The 17,871-nt window shown below is 47.1% G+C and overlaps 1 protein-coding gene across 1 annotated transcript in view; it reads left to right on the forward strand.

The window, feature by feature from the left end:
• PPME1 (protein phosphatase methylesterase 1) overlaps window positions 1-17,871 on the forward strand; it is a 491,485-nt gene that overhangs the window by 142,026 nt on the left and 331,588 nt on the right. The window contains exons 5-6 of the mRNA XM_069640139.1: window positions 3,796-3,847; window positions 6,850-7,004. Coding sequence (XP_069496240.1) covers window positions 3,796-3,847; window positions 6,850-7,004 — 207 coding nt within the window. The remainder of the gene's footprint in view (window positions 1-3,795; window positions 3,848-6,849; window positions 7,005-17,871) is intronic.

Below are 17,871 nucleotides of genomic sequence, written 5' to 3' on the forward strand. Positions count from 1 at the left end.
CTCCATAAAAGTGCCAAACACAGATGGATGAAACTGCCCGAAATCTGTCCCAGCCCCTCCTGGGCATACTGCCAGTGCTTATCGCCCATAGACTTTATCCATTTAAGCCTAATTGGCGTACATTGCTTGTATTAAAAAAAGCAGACACTGGATACAGCACCTTACAGAATAAGAACTATGAGTTTGTGACCCATATGAAGCAATACTGTGTACATCTCTAGTTCTCTTGCAATTAATAGGATATGTTATGTACCCACTTTTCATATTTGTAAATCTACTGTATCCTGCACTGTTCACCATTTTGCACATTGTCGCCACTTTTTAATTATTATGTTTCAAACCATGTTTTCTTTTTCTAAAAAAAACTCCTAGGAAAAAAAGCTACAAGAATGGCCATAAAAATAATAAAAAGCCTGTTATAGACCAACCTCAAATGGTGGTTGTTTCGTCCCCTTACTAAGAGTATTGATTACCAATGTATCTCAGGAAGGTAAAAATCATAACTGCAAAAGAGTGATTGCAGACTTAAATTTGAGAGGACAGGATTACCCTGTATATACATATTGATCTCTCAGCCCATTACATCCTGTCTGACTTAGGGCTGTCCCTTGTGTTACAAATATGGTCTAGGTTACAGCAACCACTGCAGGGCTAGGTTCTACATTTAAGATCTGGCTTTTTGCCTTTAGTGGCAGTCTATAGATGTGTTGTATTCATAGTCATCGGACGAAGCACTGGGACCAGACTTCAGATTGGCAGTTTTGAGTTTACTATGGTTTACCAGTTTATATGCAATCCCTGCTTTAGTGGGCTGCCCATTCTGCTTTTTTAAAAACCGTTTTTATTTTAGTTAATTAATAGAATAAAAACTATTGAGATTAGCACATGAATAACTACCTTTTATAGTTGCTTGTGAAATTTAGATTCCATGTGAATTTGTATCCTTGTGTAAACCCCTTAAAGGCGGGAATATCTGTGTGATTTGCAGATTTGAGTGGCATTGACTGGTGTATCAGTTCAGCTATTTCTTACATATATTTTCGAAAATGTAAAGTTTGCCCCTAGATTTAAACTCTCGTCCATGGAAAGACCATGAAAAGAATCAATTGGTCCTGTCTCTTTTCTATAACCTAGTGCATTCCTACCCAAACCCTAGGCTGCATATTTGTCTTGGTGTTGCTTTCTATGAAGGAGTTGTCACTCTTCCCTTTCCATGATTCCATAGAAAGAGGAGAAAAACACCAATCTATAGAACGGTAAGCATGCACAGTGATCTATTTTCTACGTCACACCATGGGTTCGGCAGTGAACAAAGAACCTTTTGCATTGGATGGAAATAAGAGTGAAGTTGATGGTCCCTGCCCGCCAACCTTGATTATCTTTTGTAGGCAGTCTGCTTGTGTGAACCCTGTGCAGCAGTCTCCCAATATCTCCCAACCCCCCTGTTGACCCGCCATCCTGTGTAGTGCCTCTGCTTTTGGCAGAATAGCTGTCAGACGGAGAGCAGCAAAGCAGTGTTCCTCTGTGTTCTTCATGCCTGCCTCACATGGCTGTAGCCTTTTTGGCAGTGTATTCGGGGAGCCCAGCAGTACTGGAGTAAATAAAGTAACGGCATCGGTATCTTCTCCTGCTGCATCAGAGGCGGCAGGTGTCCTCACTCTCTCCAGCACGCCTGCCTGTAGTTCTTGGCAAGTGGTGCACCTGGTTAAATTGCAGCAAATACTTGGGAAAATGATTTACATATCTGGCAAATGGTGAAAGTTCATTGAGCATTTTCTGAGTATGCCTAGCACCTGATGTGCCTACCATGGGAAATTATTAGTTACTACTGTAATGGTATCAACTGTAAGACAGCCACAAGTGACCAATGTTCAAGGGTGTTTATTGAACTGCAAAAAGGGTTTGAAAAACGCCTATCTAATCCTAAATCTACAGATCGGAGCAAGCCACGACCATCAAATAATAACGCAGTGCTAGTGGCGTCTTGTTAAAATAAAAGGGCGTATACTAATAAACGTATTGCCAATCCTTACCTCTAAATACAAATAGTGTGGGAAACAATGTCCCAAAAAGAAAGCAGTATTCACAAAATGATATGTTGGGATGTTCAGGCCGTTGACCTCCCTTCCCCACGTTTTCGGCATGGGATAAGGCGGTTCACTAGAGCTTGTCACAGTCTCTGGCTTCTCTAGCAGGAAGATGCAGTTCAATCCTTAACATCGGGTCCTTCTGAGCTTGGGTTTCTTTGCCTTTAAAGTCTCTTTATTCAGAGGGCCTGATGCAACAAATAAATAAGTTCTTCTCTTTCAGACTTAAACAAGTATTCAATTTCTTAGGTGATTCACTATTCACCCCGGATCCCACTCAGCCGTGCTCGGATCCCTTTTCAACACAATTAGTCTCTCTCCTCCGGGCTCGGACCAATTTAAATTTTAAGTGCACCGCTTACACAAACTTGCTTTAACAAAAAGCTAATGGCTGATCTCCCTTCGTCGGGCTCGGACCAACTTAATTTACTTTCGTTATATTCTTACTATCAAACTTTCAAATGTGCCTGGGGTTTTGCTTGACCCGTTGCAGGACCGCTTCGATTGCACAATTCCTTTTCTCAACACCTTTGCCACCGTGCAGTGGGATACCTAACCGAGACTTTCGAATGAGCACCCACGTTGCCCCGAGCCACTCTGTACACTATATCGTATCCTGGCCTCCTGGATGACGGATCCGCGGGACTAGCGGGTGAGACACCTTCAGGTTTCTCACACTACCAAGTGGTGTGAGAAAACTGGTCATTTGATGGCACTGCCGGCAATGGTGGAAGAGCCTAGAAATTAAATGCCTTTGCCCGTCAAATGGTGAAAGTAGTTGGGCATGGATTTGCAGTAACTGGCAAATGTCAGGCACTTCATATGCAGACGCATTATTTTCCCCATGGTGAGAGTATCTGGGCATATTGTAGCATTTTCTTGTGACAGTTTATAGTGGATTGGTGTATGATGGCAAATGGTGGAAGTAGATACTTGTATGATGGCAATGCCCAACATTTTCACTGTACAAATGTCTATACTGTTAGCCTTGCGAATGATCTAACTTTAGTTTGTTCATGTATTATATCATAGAGAAAAGGGAAGAATCAAAGTCATTGGGGATTGATCCTTTTATCTGTGTGCCCCTTTTCCCACATGCAGCTTTCTCAAGGCTGCTGTTACCTTGCCCCAAGCGTGCTACAACACACCGTTTCCGCCCTTTCTTCTGCTCCCCACTGAGTTTGCACCTCTCCTCACAGCTACATCTGACCATTCAGCTGCCCTCGCTTGTTTTGTTCCTCCCCAATGCCGCCATGCTCTGAATACCCCATCAGCTCCTGAATTCTCTACCCACAATCCTCTCTGCTTATTCCTCCATGCAGGGAGACTCCTCAACCTCCCTCCCAAACTCCCTCCTACCTACCTTCGCAAAACTATTCTATCCCAAGCCCCTTCTGGCGTTTGTCACACTCGGCTTCCATCATGCATGAACTCTATGTTGTGGGAAAACCAAAGCTCTGGTCCTCACTAAAAACTGGCATGTAAGCAAAGGTGAAGCGCAAATGTGAGACGGTTGCATCCGTGAAGCAGTAAAAAAACGTATTGGCTATTGTTACTCCATGCTACTGTTGGTGGTCTGGCTTGTGCTTGAAATTTGAATCTGATTCTCGTTACTTGCTTCAGGTTTGAATCCAGTCAGCGATGTCAAGAATTTGGTGAACTGGTCGTTGTACGTGTCCTTGTCTTAACTATTTATTTCTCATCCTAGGTGAAACGAAAGTGAGGGATCCTGAAGACCTGTCCGCAGAGACCATGTCCAAGTACGAGTCCTCCTGCAGAATCCTGCCATTGTTGGTCTTTGTACTGAGAAGCCCTTTACTAGCCCAGGGTACACTAGCCGAAAAGCTGCGGAGACCAGACATTTTAGTACATCAGAAATGTTCATACCACTAAACTTCAAGTCGGGGAGCAACTCTTTAAGAAGCAACCAAGGGACCTGGACAGGTTCTCTGTCGCCACAGCGCCTTCAAATTTCACTTTTATAATGGCTGTCCTTTTTATACCCCATTATTCCTTGTAATTCTATACATAAATCACACACCTACTTGTTTTAGCTTCATTTTAGTCAAAGGCGTTTACCATTTTTAATTTTGCGGAATCCTTATGTGGTCTGTTTTCCTAAACCGAATTACTCGCACTATACGAGCTTCAGGGGGCACGTTTTCTGAAGTCCAAATGCGGGTCTATGTACCTGCCTAGATTCTCACCTTGACAGAATGGCCTCCTGCTGTTCACTGATCCTTTGTGACTAGCCACAGCACATTTCCACTCCACACCTTTATCCCATGTCAAAATAAACCGTGCATGGAAGGGGGCGCAGAGTTAATGTTGTACTAACCCCCTTCCTCTCTTGCACACTTCGACAGGGACGAGCTTTAAAGGTGAAGGTGGGACTGTAACAAACGGTACAATGGGTGTAGAAAGGACATTTAAATGAGGGAGCTTAGGCCCTGTGAAAGATTGGAAGGAATACCTTAACAAAAATAGTGGACGGTACAGGATCACCAGGGCATAATGGAGAAAAAACAGTTAGAGGTTTGCATTTTATAGGAAGCAAACTGTTATCGATGACGAATATCGAGGAGGTGCTTTGGTTTTCCACCAGCATTTGAGATGCAATGTGAAAAGAAGCCCTACCATCAAGTTAATGTTCTGAGATTTTATTGTGTAGTTTCAGAACGGCACAGAGTTTCGTCTTTACTTAGCAGTCCTTGAGTGTACATATACATTAAGCAAAATGGCTTTTTTTGCGGTCAAAGTACCTAGTTTCTATCACTTTCCCCATGTTTTACTTCTCTGTGCAGAGGCCTTCAAAAGTGCAAAGCATGGTGGAAGTTGGTGGTTAACAAAATGTAGCACTTACCAGAAATTAGACTCTGAATCATCAGATCATTATATTAATATCAAAACCGTTTCTAAACTAAAGAGCCAAGAGGTTGTGACCGCCTCAGTCTTTTTGAATGTAGCAAGTCAAAATAATTAAATTCCTTGTAGGCTGCTTACAGGTGGAAGAGTGCAGCATGATCCACTTGCCCTCCTGGACCACTGAAAATGAGAGCAAAAGGAGGCGGGACTTGATAGCTCGAATGTCCTTGGGACATAGTTAAAAACTGACTTTATGAACATTTTCAATTCTGCATGTTTTTTAAAGCATGACCCAAATCTGATCACAGTACAAATCTTTCTTATAAAATAAACAAGATACCATACAAACCACAGCATTAACAAAATATATACAAATCTAAAAGCCAAAGCAATATCATGCAGGTACCGCTAGTACTGCGTCTACAGCTCAAAACAAAGTATTGGATGTGGAGAGTGTTAAGGTTATCGAGGCGATTGATCCATGTGACGACTATCGCATAGAAGGGCATAGTGTGTTCTTTTTACATTTGGGCACCTCAAGCTGCAGACATGCAACTATATAGACTGTTTTCTCTCTTCCTGCCACGCTCCTTCCTGGCCCACCTCCGCACATTTAGTATTTGGGCCACTTAAACCAGAGTGACCAGAATAGTAGTTGAGATGGGTAGGCAGTGAAAGCCAGATGAGATGGTGCAGCACTGGCAGAATATTAAGATACTTTTTTAGCCCAAAACGGAATTGGCAGCACAATGCAATACTGCCAAATGGCAGCACTGTGATTGCGGCCATCTCCCCAAGACTTATTTACCACATCAACTCTTGCGATTGTATCCTGTGCGACTAACCTGAAATCAGACTGTGAAGGAGAAACAGTAAGAATGAAAGATGCAACCTGTTTCAGATCAGAGTGAGAAAATGGCTACCTAAAGTAGATTTGTAATGTACAAATCCATGCTCCAATGCAGATCCAATGTAAACTCTGATACTTGGCACCAGAGGCTTAGCATGTAGAACTCCACCAGTGGCTGACTGAGGCATCAAGACTGTTAGTGCAATTCATATTTGCTAACTAATTCAGTCATGGCTGTATTCAGTTTATAGAAAGTAACCGGAATCCTTGTTTCACTGAAGCACCTTCTCTAGTACGAAAGCAGGACTCTTGGAAAGCTGCAGTCAGTTATGTGTTATCTGCACACTGGCTGACGCACAGGGCTCCTCAGCCATGCAAGTGGATCTCCCAACAAGTCCACATAGATTAAAGTGTCCGGTGTAGGACCAGTACTGAGGATAATACCAAACCTTCAGGAATTGTCTTGCTTTGCCCTTTGGGACCCTAATCGTTTGTGAGCATGCAGTCTGCCTATTGCAGCCAGGTTGCAATCCAGCTTAATCTTGACCCAGGCGATCGTACTTTGCCACACATCACTTAAATTGAGAGTCCACTACCACCATCTCCATAACCTTTGTTAAAGGAATATTGGAAATTGAGCCTTTGCATTTAGGATGAGAGTTAGATAAGGAGTGTCCTGCTCCTCCCCCACGTAACAGGCGTTCCTCCACAAGAAAGGGGTTGATATGCTATGCCACAGTATCTCACACATGTGGAACTGAGAACTAAATTTAATTTCACAAACCTATTTTCTTTTCAAAAGAGCTAATATTGACGCTACTGACGTCTGTCACTTTTTAACCCGCATTCCTCCAGGAAGCCCGGCTTGCATTGTCGCTAGCAAATGCCTTTTGTCTGTGCTATTTTGCAGCCTTTTTATTATGAAAAAAATATTGTTCATATAATTGTTTGAAGTCTAATGTAATTTATGTAAATTAGACTGACAAACTGAATGTGTTAATGCGCCCTGTTTATCGAATAGTAAACTTCTTCTTTTCCTTCTACCAGGGATATTCAAAATGTTGTTGAAGCACTTTATGGTGATATTGCTCCTCCTATCATGCTGATTGGTCACAGCATGGGCGGGGCAATTGCTGTCCACACAGCTGCAGCCAATCTACTATCAAGTTTGCTGGGCCTTTGCATGATTGATGTTGTGGAAGGTATGTCATTGCGCGTTTCGTTAATTTCTGTTTTTCACCGTTGTGCTGAAAGTTGCCATCCCCTAAATACAGATTTGGGTAGGTGACGTTAAGGTTTATATGCTAGGGAGAAGCCTTGTCATATAAAGTCTGTATTTTAATGTTTTTTTTTTCCCTTGTAAAAAAGAGCTGTGGTGGGTCTAATGTAGATATATTGGGAATGACCCCCCATTGCAACAGGTAGAATCTGCAGGACATGTTTGACAATATTTGTAACGTTACCTCCTCAGGATAGCCCTTTATCTTCAGACATAGACCTGTAGCTCTCAGAATGTTTTGTACGAAGAGTCCCATGAGCCCTCGCCACTTTCTATGCTAGCGAGGGCTGATGGGAGTTGTGGACGTCTGGTCTATTGCGTGTAGACTAACTCCACCATGATTTCTTTAAATATTCCCATACTGGCAAAGTCACTGAAGAAGCAGCAGTTTTTCGGATACTCAATTGAAGTCCTTAAGGTCTCTAATACAAAACAGACATTGTTTGAATGTTTTTTCAAATGTTTTTTTTTCAATAGTTTCGCATCGTATTAGCCTTTAACTTTTCACGTCCACACCTTTTAAAATGTCCAGGTGGTTATCTAATTAAAAAAAAAATCTTTTCCTAGGGGGCAGGACAAATGCATGTGCAACAGGGAGACTGACCAAGAAGACTCCAAGTTCAGATTTCACAAGTTGGTGAAACATCAAATGCTTTGAGGAAAAGCTTTTTGACCTTGAAGGGGAGTTGATTTATGGGTGTTGGGGGCGGGGAGGAGAGATTATTTCTTAGGCCTTAATGATGAGGCCCAGCTTGGTGCATAGAGTTTCCCGAGTTAGCCTGACTTCATGTATTTAAGCGGTCAAGGCAGCTCTTCAGGTCACCACTTGATAAATACTCCATACTGGACAGTCCATGCAATAAATCAGTAATCATTTTCTTTATAATAAAGTAATAATTTTCCGGAATATTTGGAAATGGAAAATATGACCAAGCAATTTCGTAGAAGTCCAACTGGACTTTGATTCTAGTTTACAGGCCACTAAAGTGACAACCGCCCCAGCCGCAAGTTTAATCGATGGACCAATAGCAGTGATGGGCCCGAAGCAAGTCAATAGAGAAAAGTACAAGGTCTACACTTAGGGCCCAGAGAAAGATACCTCTTGTACATCACCCCAAAGAGATCATGAAATTCACCACCACTTCAATCTGGAGATATAAGAGAGGCGCTCTGACATCGGCCAAAAGTATTTTGTTCTTTGCTGTATAGGGAAGATGTTAGGGAGGATTCTCATTTCTGTGCTAATTCCATTCAACTTTAGACCCCCAGCTTTTTTGTTGGACTTTAGGACTTTGACATTTTAACCCTGGAGAGAGTGAGCACTTTTTCTCATTCTCTCATGTATTTTGATCTGATTTGGATTATCTGTTTCCTTAGTTTTTGGAGTCTGACAAACTACATGGGCATATACTTTTTGTATGGTGACACCCAGCCCTTTTTAAAGAATGCTTATTTACAACTGACCGATAAATAATGATTTTACTAGAAAACCTTGAGTTGTAAGTGTTATTTCTCCAGCATGGGGTCTGGCATGGATTCACATGCTCATGAATATTCCCTGTCATCAGGCTGGGACTCCTCGGTAAAGAAAAAATCAGTTTCATTTCTGAACTATCTTTCTCCTAACAACCCAGCCAATGACTGCCCTCTACCTAAGCCCCTCCTCTGGCGGCCATCTTCAGATTTGTACTGCACGTTCAAGTGTTGAGAGTCCTCGTGCTATAGCTCTCGAGCTTTACTGCCTTTTGCAATTTTTCGAAGAGTTTACTCTTATTTTTCCGGTCAATCGAGCCTCCAGCTCCACCGATCCATCATCCGACTAACAGGGACCGGAACTTTCTACACCCCTCAAGGGTGATTTTTCGTCGATTTCCCTTCTTGGAGGATTCCAGAAGATTCTTTGAGGCCTAACCCGCGTGGAGATGGCTGAAGACAAAGGAGACTAGACGCCTCTGTTCAGGATATGTCCTGGATGTGGACTACGGAACCTGTTCCTGGACGATGGGCACTCTGTGCCTCTACTGCTTTCATTCCGACCAAACGTACGTGGAGGAGACCTGTGCATTCTGCAAGGATATGGTGCCCGCACCATCAAGGACCGTCGCAAGCGGCTCTCCGAGTGGCTTCAGACGAAGACCCCGGCTGCGGGTTAGCCCCGAGCCTCACCCAACAAGAGGAACTCTGAGCAGTCTTCTAAGACCTTTGAAGGGACTCCGGTGACGGGGGTCCAACATAAGGCAAAGCACCGCAGGCACCGAGAGCGCCGTTGGGACGGGCTCCTCGGCGGCCAGGTCGGGAACGGCATCACCAGCACCTTCAACCACAAGCCAATGCTCCGGGTCGGCGACTAAGAGGAAGTCTGACCACCCGGGTAAACCTCTGGAGAAATCCCAGTCGATTCCGACAGAGAAAGCCAATGGGGAGCGGGGCGCTGGGCAGCCCGCCCCTCACCCCCAACCCCTCGGTGAAGGCATCAAGCACACCCAAGATCGTGAAGGCCCAGGTTCACCAGGCAAAATCTTTCCTTGAAGAAGTGGTGGCGTCCCTAGCAAAGGCCGCAGATGCGGGATCGCAGGCGGCGGCCCCTAAGACGAGAGTTGCCCTGCCTGCGCAGAGGGAATTGTCTTTTCTACCCATTGAGAAGACTTGGGTGAAGGCGATGCCGATCATCTCCCCTACCGTCCCGCTGGTCGAGCAGAAGGGAGAGGGGGGGGGGGCTGTAGTCCTGCAGGGCTCGGACATCTCTGAGGAGGAGCTTGCTGGCCTGAAGGCCGTGCTGACCAAAAGGTTTGTTGAGGCCGGGTCCTATGGGAAGGACCCCGCCGAAGCAGATGTGGAGAGCGGCGAGGATACAGACGAGGAGCAGCAGTGCGGTGAGGAGCCAGAGGACACCACGCCACTGCCACCGCTCCCATTGCAGCCTCAGCCACCACCACCGCCACCACCGACGGACGTGTTGACAGACGTGTCGGCGGACATCCCACAAGCACTGCACACTTTATGTTCAGAGATCCGGACAAGGAGGCCCCGGTCGCCGGCGGGAGATCCCGCGGCACCTTGACAGTCGGGGAACCCCCCCAGCAAGAGGAGAGTACATCCTCCACCTCCTTACCATCCTTCACCACCTCCTCTCCTCCAAGGCACGATACGGAACCGGATACGACGACCGGTACGGAGGGGACCTCCTGTCTCCGGTGCCCAGGGCCTCGCCACCCGACGAGATTGGCTCCTTCCCCGCCATGATCGCTAGGGCCTCGGATGTTTCAACTGACCCCCGAGGAGAAGGAAGGCTTCCTGTGTCGGCGCTCGGAGGCCAAGAGGAAGACAGTACTTTCTATCCCTCTGTTGGACGACATTTGGGACGAGGGGCTGTCCCTCATGAAGAACCCGTCCTCGGCGAGGAGGGACCGGTACGAGAAGAAATGCAGGGTGCCGGACTCTGCACCCAATTGTTTCAGATCCCAACCGTCCCCGGACTCTGTGGTCTCGGCGGCAGTGAAGAAGTCCTCCGGATCTTTGACGTCATTGTCCTCTTCTAATGGATTGTGTCCTCCCACATATTCGTCATCTTGTGAAAATTCGTTATCTCCATCTTCGCTGCTTCGGAAAATAATATTCTCGGCAGAGGGCGCTGTGCTCAAGGCCATGGCGTTGATTGTCCCTCGATGGACTCCATACTCTGTCGACGTCACCGATGGTATAAATAGCTCGAGCCGCGCCCGTTGCTTCAGTTCCGTTTTTCCGATCGCTTCGCTATCAAACGGCGCGCTTTCATTTTCTCTGAAGAAAATGACGTCATCTTCAACGCCTTCGACACCGAGGACTGGGTTCAAGAAATGTGCAGATTGTGGGTCTAAGATGTCGATCACCGATCCCCACAGGATTGGTCTCTGGTGTCTCGGTTCCAGTCACCGAACCGACAACTGCGGGTCCTGCTATGACCGAGAAAGCTCTTTGTGAGAGGAGAGGTAAACTGTCGGTGGGGAGGGAGGCCTCCAAGAAGGCTACGTCAAAAAGACACAAGAAAGCGACTGATTCTAAGGAATCGGATCGCCATAGGCACTCCAGATCTTGATCTAGGAGTAGATTGAGACACACTTCGTCGTCATCGAAAAAAATGAAGAGGAGACATAGATCTCCCTCATCATCATCTTCAGAGTCGACCGAAGAAATTCGTTGTCAGACTAAATCGGATTCTCCCAGTAAGTGGGAAGAATTCTGCAAAAAGATGATGGAGGTTTTCGAGAATGCGGCCCGACTCCCTCGAAAGACCCTCGAAAAAGCCATACCCCTAAAGTCGCTCCATTGGATGACAAAGGGAAGTCCAAGGCTACCATGGCAAAGACCGGTAACGTCGAGGAATCCAAAAAAACTAGAGTCGACGTAAAACCGTCAGACTCTTAGAGTCGAGCACTTTTCCAGTGCCATACAAGAAACACAAATCGTCGAAGACTTCGACTTTGTCGATTAATTTAGACTCCAAAGCCAAAAACATCCTCCACGCCATTATCGAAGTCGAAGTTTGCCAATTCCTTCAAAGCAGATGGAAGAGGAAGAAAGGAGATTCACTCCTTTGCCCAGGTCAGACTTTTTCAAATCTATGTCAGCAATTTATGAAGAGTCTGCTTCAGAAGAAGACAAGGTTTCTCCTTTGGGAGTTACTTATGGTACAAGACCAGTTCCTGAGGAACTTATTGACCAGGAATCTAGAATGAGAGACCTGAGTGATACTCTACATTCTGCCAGTGGAGTTGACACATCCCCAGAATTAGTTTGCCAAACCTGATCCTGCAGAGCATGCAGATGCTGGGTACAGGGGTCTTATGACCAGGGTAGTTGCATATATGGGTTGGGGTAATACTTCACCCATTTTTTAACAAGATGACATGACGGATATAATCGTCAAGGGACCTCAGAAAGATCCTGTTCTCCCTTTTCACAGGGCCCTTCAAAGGACTGTGGAGAAAAACTGGGAGAAACCAGAAACTATTGCTGCTGCAGATAGCACGTTTCCAAGAAAATATAGACCAGCTGGAATGGATCCTGAATATTTGAATAAACATCCGACTCCAGAGAGTTTAGTCATTCAGGCAGCATCTACTTTAAAACAAACTGCTTATCCAACTATCCCTCCAGATAGAGAGGATAAAAAAATGGATGCCTGGGCACGTAAAGTTTTCACGTCAGGCAGTATGGCACTTAAATCGGCAAATGTCACCTGTACCCTAGCCAAGTTTACCCATACCCTGTGGGACTGTATTTCGGCGGCGGCTAATCATATTCCGGAAGGCGAGGAAAGGGAAGGCTTCCTGAATATAGTCAAAGACTGGAAGGAGGCAATGGGGGAATGTCTCCAGTCTGGACTGGATACTGCTGATAGTATCAGCAGAGCCATGGCTGCAAGCGTTGTGCTACGCAGATTTGCGTGGTTGAGGAAGTCGGGGTTTGCACCAGACGTGCAAGTTAGACTCCAACATGCCCTTTGATGGCTCGAGGCTCTTTGGCAGAAAGGCTGATGAAAGCCTAGAAAAACTTCAGACCTCAAAAGCGGCAGCTAAATCACTTAGCGCCTCTTTGCGCCAGCCTCTAAAACCCTATTCCGGCTCATCTTCCTGGAGGGGTCGTTCTTTTCGATACTACTTCTCTTTTGGGAGAGGAAGTGGATGGGCTTCTCAAAGGGGCAAAAGAAACTTCCCTTGTGGAGGAAGAGGTGCAAAATCAGCCTCAGGAGCGGCATCTGTACCCTCAGCCACTCCTGCAGCCGCCTCCAAATCCCTCTGAGGCCTTGTTAAACAACACCAGTGGGAGGCAGGATCTCTCAACATCTGAAGGAATGGCGGGGCATTACCTCAGATGCTTGGGCACTAGAAACAGTAGCCCAAGGTTACTGTCTCCCTTTTCTAAAAGGCCTCGGAATCATCCACCGGGAGACAACTCCGCCAAAATTCCAGATCCGCTCCTGTTGCAGGAAATTTGAACCCTGCTAGAGAAAAGTGCCATAGAACTGGTACCTGTAGTGGAGAGGAACATGGGTTGGTACTCCCCATATTTTCCCATCCCAAAAAAGGACAGAGGACTGAGACCCATCTTGGACTTGAGAAAGTTCCTCAGGAAGGACAAGTTCAAGATGGTGACTCTTTCTCAGATCCTTCAGGCTCTCCAACTCCAAGATTGGTTGGTATCATTGGACCTTCAGGATGCTTACTTTCATGTGCCAATCCATCCAAAGCACAGAGTACCTGAGGTTCGCGATTGGCAATTCTCATGATCAGTTTCGAGTTCTGCCATTCGGGTTGACCTCCGCCCCGAGGGTTTTCACCAAACTGTTGGCGGTTGTGGCAGCAAGTCCCAGGAGAGGGGGTATTCACATATATCCCTACCCGGGCGACTGGTTGATCAGAGCAAGTTCACCAGAGCAAGCTCAGGAACATCTTTCAATCACCTGCCACTTCCTCCACAAATTGGGCTTCTCCCTCAATTTCAAGAAGTCCCATATGATACCATCCCAGAAGCTCCAGTTTATCGGAGCAGTCTTGGACACTTCCTCAGGAAAAGCCTCACCTCCCGAAGTGAGAGCTCTCCACATCCAGCAGATGGTAACGAAGTTCCAGAATGCCCAACGTCTACTGGCCTTCGATTTTCGCAGGTTGCTCGGCCTCATGGCATCCTGCATTTTCCTAGTACCAGAGGCCAGGTTGAGAATGAGATCCCTTCAATGGTCAGTCAGAACTCGGTGGTCCCAGTTCTCAGGGAATATGTCGGATCTTCTGCAAGTCCCGAGCGCAGTTGCTCAGGATCTTCTATGGTGGGTTTTGCAACAACAACATTCTCAAGGGAGTCTTTTTGGCAACCATGGCCGGAGATAACGGTAGTGACGGACGCCTCACTCACGGGGTGGGGAGCACACACCAACGATCTGACAATCGGCGGTCGTTGGTCTCCATCGGAGTCCAAACTACACAGCAACCTTTTGGAGCCGAGGGCAATCGGACTAGCTCTGAAGGCCTTTCTGCCCTCTGTATAGGGAAAGAATGTCCTAATAATGATGGACAACACGGTGTCCATGTACTACCTCAACAAAAGAGGAGGAGTAGGATCACTACCACTGTGCAGAGAGGCAATGCAGCTATGGTTCTGGGCAATACAAGAAGGAATCTCTCGATGAGCAATTCACCTAGCCGGAGAGAAGAAAACGGCGGCAGACGCTCTGAGCAGGCATAGCACAGTCTCTCACGAGTGGGAGATAGCTCAGGAAATCCTTCTGGAGATCTTTGCCCTTTGGGGAATCCCTCAAGTGGATCTGTTCGCCACCGCGATCAACCGGAATTGCGATCAGTACTGCTCAAGGGAATTTCTTCAAAGAGGAGCTCTGGGAGAAGCATTCGTAGTGGAATGGAAGTTTCCACTGCTGTAAGAGTTTCCCCCAGTCCCTGGGATTCCTCAAGTAATCAGGAGGTTGAGAAAGTTCAGGAAAACCATGATCCTAATTTCCCCGGATTGGGCCAGGAGAACGTGGTACCCGGACCTTCTAGACATGTCCATCTGCCCTCCAATACGTCTTCCTCAAAGAGAGGATCTTCTCTCGCAAGAGGAAGGTCGGGTTCTCCATCCAGAGGTCAAGACACTCAACCTTCACGCATGGTTTCTGAGAGGTTGAGATACAAGGATTGGGATCTTCCAGATGACGTAATGGAAATCTTGCTTTCGGCCAGAAGACCAGCAACAAAATCTTTGTACCGATGTCGCTGGAACAGGTTTAGTAACTGGTGCAAAGACAAAGATGTGGACCCTTTTCAGTGTGGCACCCCAATGGTGCTTTCTTTTCTGCTACATCTAGCTAATCTGGGGCTCCAGATAGGAACAATCAAAGGATACCTTGCTGCGCTGTCAATTTTCAAGCGCTCCTCGGAAGAGGTTTCATATTTCAAAATACCGTTAATCATTCAATTCTTAAAAGGGCTTACTAATGTATACCCTCCAGTACCTTTTCACGTACCAACTTGGGATTTAAATTTAATACTAAAATTCTTGACTTGCATACCCTTTGAGCCTCTGCATTCATGTCCAGTGAAAAACTGTCCTCCTTGTGGCCCTATCATCAGCCCACAGGGTTAGCTAACTTCAGGCTCTCTTATGCAAACCACCATATACTATTTAGTCCTTAAAGTTAAACCTTCGTTCTTGCCAAAAGTAGTCTCGGACTTCCATTTGTTACAAAAAAATAGTACTACCAACTTTATATCCTCCTCCTCATCTGGGCAAGGAAGAGGAGAGATTACAGACTAGATCCCAAGAGGGCTCTTAGTTTTTCAATCTCAACGATGGCTAAATTGAGACAAGATCACCAACTATTTGTAGGTCATACTGGTCATAAATTAGGCTTATCTGTAACAAAACAGACCATTTCCCGCTGGATCATATTAGCCATAGTTGAATGCTACAGATTAGCAGGAAAAGAACCACCAGATGGGCTTCGTGCCCATTCTACAAGGGGAATGGCTACTTTTGCGGCTCTAAAGAGAGGAGTCCCGGCAGCAGACATTTGTGCAGATGCAACCTGGAAAACAATGCATACTTTTGTTAAACATTGTTTGGATACTGCCTCCTCTAATGAGGGTTTATTTGCCAAGGCAGTTCTGCATTCTGTCCATGAAAACTGAAATTAGTACTCCCACCTGCAAAATTGATACTGCTATGGGAGCCTATCACAAGATGACGAATACGTGGGATGACACAATCCATTCGAAGAACAAGTTACTTACCAACTGTAACGTTCTTTCGACTGGATGTTCCTCCCACCTATTCCTCATCGACCCTCCCATCCTACCCCACAGTACAGTTTTACGTTTTCTTACACTTTCTTACACTAAACGGAACTGAAGCAACGGGCGCGGCTCGAGCTATTTATACCATCAGTGACGTTGACAGAGTACGGAGTCCATCGAGGGACAATCGACGCCACGGCCTCGAGCACAGCGCCCTGTGCCGAGAATTCTTTTTTTCCGAAGCAGCGAAGCTGGAGATAACGAATTATCACAAGATGAGGAATACGTGGGAGGAACATTCAGTCGAAAGAACGTTACAGTTGGTAAGTAACTTGTTCTTCCCCCCACCCCCCACCGACGGCGAGGGAAAGAAGCTGGATGCCATGGGGCGACGGGTCATCTCGTCAGCTGCAATGGCGATCAAAGCAACCAATGCCTTAACCATCGTGGCCCGTTATGACAGGGAGCTGTGGTTCAAGATCGCTCCCCTCCTGAACTTCCTTCCCTACGACAAGAGAGTGGAAGCGCTGGAGATTCTGCAAGAAGGCGAGGTGGCATCAGACCATGCCATCACGGTGGCCACGGACATCGCCGACATGGGCTTCCGTCAGATGTTCAGCAGCAGTTTGCCTTCGTAGGCGGGGTTGGTTGAAGGCCACTAACTTTCGCCAGGATGTACAGTCGAGGGTGTTGGACATGCCCTTCGACGGGACAACTTGTTCGGCAAGACAGTGGATGAGTCGCTTCAGGCCATCAAGGCGGAAACCGACACAGCTCAGGCGTTGGGCACACTCCAGCAGCGACGGCCGTCCTTTCGGACCTCCGGAGGAAAGTCCCAGGGATACTCCAAGGTTTTCGGTGGCGGATCGTCGTCCTACCGTCAATTGTCCCGCTCTTCGACTCAGGAAGCCTACACGGGCTGCAGCAAGTCCAGAGGAGGTCACCGTCATCGCCAAGGTGGTCCCCCCCCCCCCATGGCAAAGCAGGACTGAACCGGCTGCAACATCGGGTCCCCACCCGCACACCCCGTTCGGAGGGCAGCTGGCAAACTTTGTCAGCGTGTGAAAGTCCATCTCCACCGACAGTTGGGTGCTGGACGCCCTGCCCCATGGGCACAGCCTGGAATTTCAACAGGTGCCCACGCATTCCAACAGTGGCCAGGAATGAAAACCACGTCCCTCTTCTGCTGGAGGTACGAGCCATGCTGAAGAAGGGCGCGATATAACTGGTCCCAAAAAGTCTCCGGGGCTCGGGAGTGTACTCCAGGTACTTCCTCGTCAGAAAGAAGACTGGCGGTTGGAGACCCGTACTAGACCATTCACTGCCTCAACAAGTACATCAGGTCCCAGAAGTTTCGGATGGTCACTCTTCAGCACGTGCCTATTTCCACATCCCCATTCACAAGGGACACCGCAAGTTTCTGTGCTTCGTGGTCCTTCCCTTCGGATTGAAGTCGGCACCAAGGGTTTTCACCAAGGGTCTGGCGCAGTGGCGGCACCGTTACGCCTGCAGGGTATCCACGGCTACCCCTACCTAAATGATTGGATCATCTGAGCAAAGTCGAGGGAGACCGCCATCGAGCACACGGCGGGGACCGTCTGGCTACTCACGGAACTGGGGTTCTCGATAAACTTTGCAAAGTCCTGCTTGGTGCCATTGCAGGATGTGCTGTTTCTGAGGTGCTGGCTCAACAATGTTGTGGCTGGCGTCCCCGTCGGAGGAGAGAATAGCGTCCATCCTGGGCGAGGTTCAACAGCTGTTGATCCTGAAGACCTCAAGGGTGAGGTCCATAAAGTCCCTCCTCGGCATGATGTTATTGTGCATTTACCTCATGTGCCTGTGCAGGCTGCCGATGCAACCACTGCAGGACTTCGTCGACGGCCGTTGGATCCAGGTATCGGGAAGCTTCGAGGACAAGATCACCCTTGTTCAGAGTTTCTGTCGAGGTATTCGGGGGTTCACGCGCATCTGTCGGCGGGCTCGGATTTCCAGACCTCACCCGCACCAGGAGAAGATCACGACGGA

The sequence above is a fragment of the Ambystoma mexicanum genome, chromosome 7q (genome assembly GCF_040938575.1).
Source record: "Ambystoma mexicanum isolate Mex_15411 chromosome 7q, UKY_AmexF1_1, whole genome shotgun sequence".
NCBI lineage: Eukaryota > Metazoa > Chordata > Amphibia > Caudata > Ambystomatidae > Ambystoma > Ambystoma mexicanum.